Source organism: Aphis gossypii, chromosome 1 (assembly GCF_020184175.1).
Source record: "Aphis gossypii isolate Hap1 chromosome 1, ASM2018417v2, whole genome shotgun sequence".
Taxonomy (NCBI): domain Eukaryota; kingdom Metazoa; phylum Arthropoda; class Insecta; order Hemiptera; family Aphididae; genus Aphis; species Aphis gossypii.
The window spans coordinates 9,401,557-9,412,878 of NC_065530.1; the positions used below are offsets into that span (position 1 = coordinate 9,401,557).

Here is an 11,322-nt window from a genome sequence, read left to right on the forward strand (position 1 = left end):
TTGTAATTTTCACGATATGTATAATATTAATAAATAATTTACATATATAAATATGGTTTACTTCAATAAATAATAAATATTGAGAGTATATAGATAAAAAATAATATTTACAAATAAATATAAAATAAATAATAATCGACGTAGTCACAATAATGCATAATATTAAATTATAACAATATATGGGGCATGACGAAAAGGATATTTTTGTCGACGTACTACACGGGTCGCTTAATTCCCAACGCCCGTGGTATGTACCTATTTGAAAGTCTCCCGTTTCATCCAAATCGTACATACTGCATATATCATAAATAAATTATAATATCATACACGTACACATTGACCATTAAAAAAAAAAATAACTTATATATAATGTTGTATATACTTTGCGTGATCGCGAATAATACGTACATAATAATGATAATACGATGTACGCGTTATACGCTACAATAATATAATATGCATTGCTTCATGTGTCTTAGTCTAAATTTTCGAATTATTTTTCGTTGGCGTGGTCGTCTTCGGGCGTAGGAATGTAAGCTCGGTAAGCCACCCAATGTGGTTCGTGCACCATGGACTTTCTCGCCCAGCCGCTACCGCCGTGTCCGTTGACGCCCGCCCAGCCACTTGGCACTCCTGCGCCTAAAAGTTAACAAATCCATAATAAGTTAGAAAATTGTCACGTCAGCCGCGCTGGTTTACATGGAGATTGCTATGATGAAGCTAAGTAGGTATAATGTACCCGACACCCGTATACGAAAACTGAGATCTGGCCCGATGTACTGTACAACAATAATATTAAAATAGACCACTGATAATCTACAATCATCATTGCGGTGTAAGAAAATCCACCAATATCAATACGACTTCACACTTCTAATCTCTACCCCAGATTGGGGAAAAAATATGTGAGCGTACTTTGTAATACACATAATATTATCGAAATAAGGATTTTTGAAAGGGTCGTGTAATGCTATTATAAAGGTACGATATAATAATATATTATGTCTTACCAATGGTGACTTTTTTGTTTTCGCTAATATATAATTATATAATTAAGATGTTGAGCACGTAATAATTGGTTTTGAATGACAACAAATTAAATTATTATAAAGGTAAACAATAATATCGATTTGACACAATATTATATATTATAATACGATAAGTGATTATATGAATGTACCAAAAAATATTTTTAGTTTGATTGTTGAAGTGTGTGGTGTTATCGAAATTTAAGGTTTTATAGTCGTTTAGTATCGTTTTTATCAATTAAAAATAATTTTTCTCCCCAAAAACTGATGAAGAAATATTAAAATAAAATGAAATATTTATACACCTCGAGCGAGATGACTAATGTTTTTTTTACTAACAATGTTAATCACATCAATTAGTGGGACGGCTATTCGCTATTATGATGAGTCTGTGTAAAATGCTAATCATGGTTTATTTTCACTCGTACCTGATGAATAGGAATCCTGGCCGCCGGCATACGTGTTGTCGCCACCGCCGATGTGTGATCCTGCCGAGTAGCTATCACCACCACCGCCCGTCGACCAACCTGTTGCTGTGTGACCGGACACCCATCCTGCTGCAGTCCCAGCACCATACTCCGCGCCTCCGCCTCCCCCGTGGTTGTCGTGTACGATGATCACTTCTTTGCCTAAGTCGTTTGACGTAAGTTTGTCACCGGCATTGTCGTTTTTACTACCCGCGTGTGATATGTACTTACCAGATGCACCGCTTTTCTTGCCCTTCATCAGCTGGGCCAAGCTCATCAGCAACGCAAGTTTACTCAAAAGAAGTGCCTTAATGGCCTTTATCTTGATCATCAACATCATGAGTGGACCCATGAGTGCCATTTTACCCATCAGCCCCATCATCATCATGTGCATCATTTTCTTGTACTTTTTACTCTTTCCTCGACCTGATTCCAACAAAAATGAAAATACAAATACAAAACACGATTAAGTAATTACAATAGTTTGACAGAGTTAATGTATTCAATCTCAATTGGTATGTGTATTATTATTAATAATTACTAAGTAATCATTAATGCGCGTTTATTGATGATAGTTATTCCTCAAGTAGGTACTGGCGAAATGGAATTTTATAATAGTGTATTATTGAAAATTAAGTATGAAATTAAATATGTTTTATCATAATAACAATTTCGTATGTTATTTAGGTACTGCAATTATTGGCACGTACTGTGGCATAGCTATTTTTTTGAAAGTACAATGGGTGTTTAAAAATATAATGTGTGCCTAAATATTAAAATAATTATGCAAAAAGTATACGTCGTTCGCCTTATAATGTGTTGCAATTCGTAACACATTTTACATTTTCGTTGAAGAATTTCCTAATAATATCGTTAATTAAGCTATACGAAAAATATCAGTAATTTTCCGTCGTCGTTGTCTTCGTATGCTACGGGTTTTCGAATAACTTTAATACTCCGAATCCAATCGCAGCGACGCCTAAAAGTGAAAATTCAATATTGAGTGTAAAATATATCATATTATTATTTGTAGTTTGTCCATCGTCCAAGACGATCGCCGTCGTGGATTACGTCTGTTTTATTTTCTTCATCTCTTTTGGAGCCGATCGGGAGACGCTTATCGATAATTTGGACACCACCGCAGTCGTTTACTTGCACGCCGGTCGATTAAGGAAAAATAATTGACGTTTCGTCAAAAATTTAACGACTCAATTCGTCAGGGCGTATTGACAAAATGTATGGAGTTTTATACGATACACAGAACTGTGACGATTAAAAAGCGGTAATCAAGTGACTGTTGTGAGTACCATACTATGTACCAAACAACTACATCATATAATATACTTTGATGGTAATTTATGTGATCGGTGGCCTGTAAAAGTCGGATCCAGGTCAGATAATATCGCGTCAAATAATTATATAATTTTATTCTACGATAGCTAGGAATAATAAAAAAAATTAATAGTGAAAAGAGCAAAATAAAAATACAAAATATGGTGTTTAAGTGTATATACCCACTGAAAACTTTATACGAATGTAGTAATTATTATTAACTACTAATTACGTACGGCCGCGGTTCACGATTATCGTTCGAGTGTTAAAGACTTTCTCAGCGCGCGTCTCAATTAAGATGTTAAAACGGTTCCCCGCCGGCCAAATACTTAACTGATATTTGTTGAATTTAATAGTAAAACAAAATCACAGTCATAGACCGTGTTATCAGTTTCGGACGTAAGAGACAACTTATAATGTACACGTATAAATATAAAATGGTACAATAGATGTGTTTAGTTCCTAAAGGTATGTCACGGGCATTGTAAAAAACTAAATTTTAAAGCTTTAATTTTAACAATGTGGGAAATGTTATTTTTATCACGTTATTAAAGAACAGTGGTGTGAAATTTCAGTGTGACGCTGCAACTCTTAGTGGCTTGTGTGAGAACAAATACTATAATAATACAAATCGTTTCTTGTAAAACATTTTTGTGATATTATGTTCAGTTAAAAAATGTTTAACAATATATTAATTATTAAAATAAAAGTAAAATTTTAATAAAAAAAATAATAATACTCGTTTGTTTGACATGTTCGCGTTTAATTCAGTTGTTTGATTATATGATTTTTTACTTCTTGGTAAAAAAATTATCTATTTGTCAATCTCTTATCTCATTATATTGTGCATTATTTTTAATTTTTAACCTACATACTCATGTAAGTACCTATTTTTCTAGATATTGAGAATACTTCCTATAGTTGTTTTAATTATACTATTGACTTATTAGCATGGGAGGCCATTGTGGGGAGGGCAAGATAGGGCAACCCTTGACAAAAAATATTAAAAACTTGTAGCTCAATAATTAATATTACCATAACATTATAATTATCTTTATTACCTTATATTTGAGATTTTTTTATTTTGACCCCTCCTAAAATGTTACCTTTGGGCGCCTATGCGTATTAGAATTTACACGATCGGAAAAATGTCTTTAGTGACTTATTTTTTTTTTTTTTATATCTTACATTGAATTCGTTCACATACCTTCTCCAAGAGCCCTAGACAAGTTTATGTCCAAAGTGTTGCCGGCAATGGATCGAGCGTTTCCTTTTAGTGCCGCTGTGATTCCAGATGGCAAAGTTACACGGAGTATGTGCGACGCGATAAAACGATCGAGGGTGTGCACCATGAGAGCAGACAGAGCGCTCTGTTCATCAACAGTGTTTAATCTGGCCATTAAGTCGGTCTCGTTTAACGGCGGTCGCATGTCTCTCTTGATCCTGACCACTGATAATAGATCACCCAAAACGCTGAATCCTGTAAAAATATCACCGTTTGTAAATAAACAACAAAATATATAAACTTAGATAACATAAAATTATCTAGGTATAGATTTTTCAATTTATTATAATTGTTTAAACGCATTTTTCTTATTTTTAGGACGTATTTCACAAATGATAATTATTATTGACTGCAAGGTCATAAAAATTGACTAGGATTATAATTACAATTAATTAAATTCACAAACCAACTTATGAGTAGTTTGTGTTATTCTTTTGTTTTAATACAGCTCATTATGAAAGACGAACAAGTGGTTATAGTTTTCAGCTTTTGACTGATTTGAATATAAATTAATACGTGACTCAAAGAAATAATTTACTAGATTTGAGCGCATGATCCCGACAATGACACCAATCGGACTATTGTCATAATTTTTTAATACTATTGATCTAGATTTAAAACGTCGAACCGGTCAGGTAGTATTAATACTATTATCAACTAGAATTGTGGTATTGTTGTCGATAATCTCGATTCGCGACTCTTGGTTGGAGAAATCTTATCAACCTAGAGGGTTTCCTGTTAAAATATAAAATATATTTCAAAGAAACGGCTCGATAACCTTGCCCTAGAGTGAAGATTTGTTACGCCCGTTTAATCAAATTATTCTATAAATGTTATTTCTGTATTTTGTCTACATAATTTTTTTAACATTCTTGGACGTAACAAGTAAGTTTTTTCCCCATCATCTCGACAGAGGAAAAAATTGTGCAATTGTTATTTGAACGGACGCAATATTATAGTGGCTGACTATACCATCCGGCGGACGTTTATTGAGAAAATGGCGATGCGTCCATAGGGTTCCCACATGAAAAAAAAAAGAAAGTTGAAGAGTAATGCGTTATTATAATATTATATAGGTTTAGAGAAGAGCGAAGGAACGACGACATCGTGACTGGTCAAAGATCGGACGCAAACTTATGTTGTATGGAAAAAAATCCAAAAAGAAAATAAAGAAAAACTTCCACACCGAGTAGCTGATGAAATTACCATTACAAAGGGTTTTGTACACACACGCGTGTACACTACATAATAATATTATTGTACTTGCTATAGACACGGCAAATGGGATTTATATTTAGTGCTATAATGTGAATGGATGAAAAACACAATGGTTCGTCTTTGCGGCGTCGTGTGACCCATTAATGGTGTTTATATACACGTTGGATCCGAAGAGGTGACAGTATGATGACGATAATGATGATAATAACAGCAACGACAATAATAATAGTAGATAAATAATAGTTGTCGTACAGAGTCGTGTGGACGATATAAATATGAAAATATAGCTATAATATATTATTATTATTATAATTATCATTATCACATATTATAAGGACCCGACATCGGCGTATTATGTCGGCCGATGTGGGTTACGGAGTTTCCCCGACTGTTTTTCCTGCGTCCTACGCGGCAATCGAAATCGCAGCTCGCCATAGAAGAAACCGTCGCGAATGACGGCAGCGGATCCTTTATATTATATTTTAATGGCCTGGTCCGCGGTAAATAGACGAAAACTAGAATATAGTATTGAATGTGAAAACAAAAGTAAACAACAACGCTTATAATAATAATAACAACAATATCGTCTAGCTGAATTCTATATATATATTTGCAGTTTTTAGGCGTTTCTAATTCACCGGGAAAACTGACAGATTTTGCTAATTTCCGGAGGCGAAAACAATAATAATACATTTTTTTTTTTAAAACTCTTCTATCATTTTCTGTAGACCCTTTTAAAATGACGGTCCATTATGATGCCCAACTATCGCGTGGAGTACATCATTTCTTATTATTTGTCAGTTCAGAGTAAATAATTTATATAAATAGCAGTAATTATTAATTAAATTCTATAGGTTCTCGGAATAATAAGACACGCGCTATCATATTATTCATTGCTTTGTGTATGTATTTACATAGTTTATTACAATCGTCTATTATTACAGTGTCAATGTTAAATGCATCAATGGAATGATTGACAAATAGGAAAGAAGATTTATGTTTTTTCTTAATAATAACACTGTATTTTAAATTTCCATTGACAAATATGCACAATTACGAGTGTAATATATGTTTTTACATGTATTTTTAGTATAACGTTTTCAATTCGTATTGTTTTTGCTTAATTCATTTATTTATAAACATTCAATATTTAACACTCGACAACGCGACTCGTAGAAATCTAATTTGATCTTAATCGTTCGATTATAATAGTGCTGAATGAGTTTCATAGGTATTGTGTTTAAGACATTTAAGTACCTATATTTTATTTTGTCGGGAAAATCAATTTCAATTTCTATTTGGTTTTGTCACTCTTGCTCTTTCAATGCATTAAGATAATTTGATCTCGAAATGTTCCAATAAAAGTCATCATAAATCAATTATTAAAAATTATTGATGACGACCATTACCACATCATAAAAAAAAAGTTTTAAACATCTTTCAATTTCGATCTAATCACAATTAATCTTTTCTCAGATAAACCTTATAAGTACCTCTAAGTACCCAAATATAATATATCAATTATAATAATACCTATCAACCGACTCGTATTCAAAGAGTTCTACTTTTTTTTTTTGATTTGTTACAATTTAACACATTTTAATAAAAATACCATTTGATATGAATCATCTCAGACCTGCAGTGCATAGACATAGTATACCTAAGTCCTCTCTTTATGTTATTCATTCCTCTTTAATACCATATACGCGATGATGTTTCGATTTTTTTTCACTCTTCCTATTCCAGTGGTGAGAGAACTATATAAAAATTCCATCACCCCATAGCCTAGTAATTTATGGCACAGAACACAATAAAACATTCGGTGCATTATATTATATATTAAACATACCTTACACTGAAATACGTCATTGTGCTTATTTTATCGATTGTAAATACAGAACATTATTATAACGAGAACGAGTTATTATATTGTACATTTATATTATAATAGAAATGCTGAAAATATTATTTGAAGAAAAAATAACGATTAATCGGGTGTTAAAAAATAAGCCCAAATACCTACAGTCTTTATTCGGACAACACGTTTGAGATGTATTATCTAATATCTTGGACATCGCATTGTGTACAAAACGTGTGTTTATTTTTTCCATAATGAAATAAAATTCGGCGATTGACGGTTATACAAATCCGACACGTCACGTATGACGAAATTCGGACGTCACGTCGTCGTACGCTTTAAACGAGCCTACAAATATTATAATATTATAATGCATACTCGAGATTATTGTGTGTAGTAAATAATATATTATTAAGTATAACGAATATTGTAGGAACGTGTCATCATTATTGTTATTTGAAAAGAAAAATATAATACACCTTTAATACCAATATTTAATAATATATTGTTCTTTGACCACAACAATATTAAATCACGTTCAATAAAGATCAGAACGTCGTCGTATATATTATTATAACAAACTACAAAATGTGCGCTTGACTTAGTAAAATGAATGCGGGGAACCGTGACGTACCTATGTATATGTATTTAAAATTGAATCACGCTGAATCTTAAAAAAATATAATATATATAATATATACATCATGAATGATATTTAAATGTTTTACATTTGGTTCGACCGAAAATGAAAACCAAGGCCGATTTCACCATGCTTTCAACTTAATTCTGACATTTTCCACGGGAACCTGCGTCTGTCTCTAAACAATTGTTTGACTAGGTATTGAATTGATCATTGTGTATTTACTGTTTAAAATAATGGATTCGTCTGAAATTAGTGTCAAATTATAGAGTCATTTATACATTTTGTTTTGTTACGCAATTCAATCGAATTTTTTTCTTTTGTCAGGTTGCATCTTATCTGTTAAAGAGTGGTAGATACGTGCTAATTTTTCTCTAGGCCTGAATAATTAATTTACATTAAAATTGTTTATAAAACATTGATAATAATATTATTAGGTATTAATAAAATATTGATAATAATATATGAATATTACTCCATGGCTTTCTAATCGTTTAAACGAAAAATCGAATTTGGTCAATGATGATTGTTGTCGGAAAAAAAGATTTTCAGATCTATCCGAAAGTAAACTGTTGAATTCTACGCCTATATTTCGGCCACTGGTATTAAGCGTTTCACTTCAGTAAGATCTATTGTCAAGTTCGTGAATAGATATTTTGGTACTAGTTTAACAACTAACTATAACCTAACTATACGTTACTTGAAATATTTTCTGGCTTTTCTATACATTTTTTTTTTTTGTCATAGAATAACACATTTAGACAAACATGACGGTAAAATTCGACTAAGAATATCAAAGCACGTAAAAATTATGATGCGATGACTTTAAATATTGATAAACTAGAAACAAACACTAGACGTGTAAGTTACATATTGTTATTGTTATTGTTATCTTTTATCTGAGATATTTATAATAAGACGAGCATTTCCAATCAATATTCCTTTTATTCGTCTCCACCCCAAAAAAGTAGAGCAATTTATACATTAATAAAAATAGTACTAAAAAAAAATGAATATATATTGTATACTATATTATAGTATAATATGTTCAATGTAAATTTTCTTAGAAGTTGTACATAAAGGTACTAAAATAACCCTCAAATTAGGCTGATGTAGGCTTTTAAAACTGTAAATATTATGCGACATGTTTAAAGTGCCAATGCTATCATTATACTTGGGTAATGTAAGTAAATAGGTATATAAAAAACTCATTGATATTTAATAATATTTTTAAAAAGTTTTTATAATCGGTAAACGTGATATATTATATATACCATCGTAATTTGATAATGTAAAAAAAAATTACGCAAATTACGAAAAATATTGTGGTGAAAGGTTAATAATTTTTATAATAGCAATAAAATAGATTGAATATAAATATATTAAATACCTACATATCAACCGTGTTTAATGGGCAACGATTTTCCTAACGTTACCATGTATGCTTCTATAATATCATCAAATTGGGCGAACGTGTAACTTCGTTATTATTATGGTCTATGTATTCTACGTATTCATGCTTAAGTACTTAAATAGATAAAAAAAGCATTTTTTTTTGCTTAAAAAATATTATTACAACGATACTTATGTTTTATTATTTATTTTTTTACGATGATATAATATAATTTATTTTTGATTTTTTGAAACTACATAATATATTATATACCTATACCTATAATGATTATAATGTAAACACGTATCAAATTTTTAACGGCATTAATCTAATAATACTCGAATTAAACTTTTATTGTCTACATTTTTTTTAAGCATATTGAATATTATGCACGAGAAAAAATAATTTAGCGATGGGAGATTTTAATTTTTTCAAATTTATTACAAAATATCATATTGGATAAGAACTTGTACTTATAGGTATTCGCTGGTTAAACGGTAATATTTTTAATTTAATAAAATTTACCGTCGTCTTTATTTTACTTTTATGTGATACGCCGTGTTATGACACTTATATTATTTTTGTTTATATATATATATTTGTGGTGGATGGAAAAAACTTCTTAACAGATTTCACGGATGGAATACACAGACCGATAATTTGTGTTTCGAACGAATAAAGCGCGTTACACGCCCAGAAACCGATTTCGCACAAAACCGTTTTCACGGCATAACGCCACACAACCATATACATATTATGTATATATATATATATCTATAATTTTTTTTTATTATTATTCGCTCGATCATCAGACGAAGCTATATGCGTACTTTTGCAGGTTAGAAGTGTACCATGTCAGCATGAGTGACGACAAACACATTTTAGTTAATATGTTATTCGAGGTTCGGGGCCTTCGCATTTAAATGCTTTATAAAAGTAATAATATAAGACTAAAGAATTTATCGAATTGATTATGTCTGAATTAAAGACTATCATGAACTGTTGATCTTGTTACTGCCGATTAGGTACCAAATAGTAGATATTATATAGTTACAACAACCTCCGAAACTTACCTTTCATCCTGCCAAGCTTGTCGAGGAACAACAATAACTTGCGCTGGACGCACGGGAACGACAGCTGCATAAGACAATCGGTGTAGATGTCGACAAGGTGGGCACTCGGGTCGGTGGTCGGGTCATCCTGTTTCTCCTGCAACAGCGAATTGGTGACCGTTCCAGCAGCCTGGTCTGAGCCCATCGAGAAACTCAGGAACCTCGAGTCCCTGGTATCGTCGTCAACACTGCTGCTATTGTAAACAACTATGGTCGGCGTGGATTCAGTGACTTCTGGTGTGGATATCACAGACGGCGTGGTCCAGTCTGCGGTCACCGACGAGCCGTTCGCTAACGCGGTCTCGGCCATGGTCTCCGGGACGGCAAGGGCACTGGCAGATGCGCACCAAACCGCCGCGGTCAACAACATTGACACAGCGCACGACACCATGGTAGTAATATCGTACGTCGTGCCGGAGACGGAAGTAAGATGGCGAGTTTATGTATTGTAAAAAAATGTATTTGGCGAAAACTAAATGTATATAATAATCGTGAACGCAAACCGGAGAAACGAAAGAGATGTGTACGAAGACGAATTTCAATAGATCACTGGGTACCGAACACGAACGTTACCAGAGCAATATAACTACGACGGACACGAGCCCAAGACGTTTTATGAGACTGTTGGAGCGGGTCTTCTAGTATTATAGTGGCTGTGGCCTACTCCCCTTCCTAAGCGACACCCGCGAAGACCGCGCGTGACTGTAGCCAGTGGCGGTGGCGTTTAGGCGAAACCGTAACGAAGGTGTTGCGCCCGTCGTTTTTACCGTTGATATTTTAAAATTGTTTGTTGAAAATTACAAGACATACACGATGTAAAATATTATCCCGATAATCATATACGCGAGTTAATCGATATTAATATTTTAATATCTACCTGTGAAAACAATTTCCAATAAAAATGTATTAGCGGAAACACTATACAATATCCGTAAAGATAATTTTCGGACAGATTCTCATGTGTAATAATGTGATTTGACGATTAATTA

At 32.6% G+C, this 11,322-nt stretch overlaps 1 protein-coding gene across 1 annotated transcript; it reads right to left on the reverse strand.

The window, feature by feature from the left end:
* LOC114131134 (uncharacterized) lies at window positions 1–10,958 on the reverse strand. The gene is made up of 5 exons (XM_027996279.2): window positions 10,295–10,958; window positions 4,035–4,307; window positions 1,727–1,921; window positions 1,457–1,657; window positions 1–639 (listed from the first exon to the last, which is right to left on the reverse strand). The coding sequence occupies exons 1-5, from the start codon at window positions 10,722–10,724 to the stop codon at window positions 494–496; spliced, it is 1,245 nt and encodes a 414-aa protein (XP_027852080.1). The 5' UTR covers window positions 10,725–10,958; the 3' UTR covers window positions 1–493.
* Between the last annotated feature and the right edge of the window lie 364 nt (window positions 10,959–11,322).

What these genes read in the sequence shown, in the direction of transcription:
- LOC114131134 (XM_027996279.2), bottom strand. Translation starts at nt 10,724, where the DNA reads ATGGTGTCGTGCGCTGTGTCAATGTTGTTGACCGCGGCGGTTTGGTGC. An exon ending in CAAGCTTGGCAGGATGAAAG is followed by an intron (nt 4,308 to 10,294) that starts GTAAGTTTCGGA and finishes ATATTTTTACAG; the next exon opens with GATTCAGCGTTTTGGGTGAT. An exon ending in CCAGGATTCCTATTCATCAG is followed by an intron (nt 640 to 1,456) that starts GTACGAGTGAAA and finishes GTTAACTTTTAG; the next exon opens with GCGCAGGAGTGCCAAGTGGC.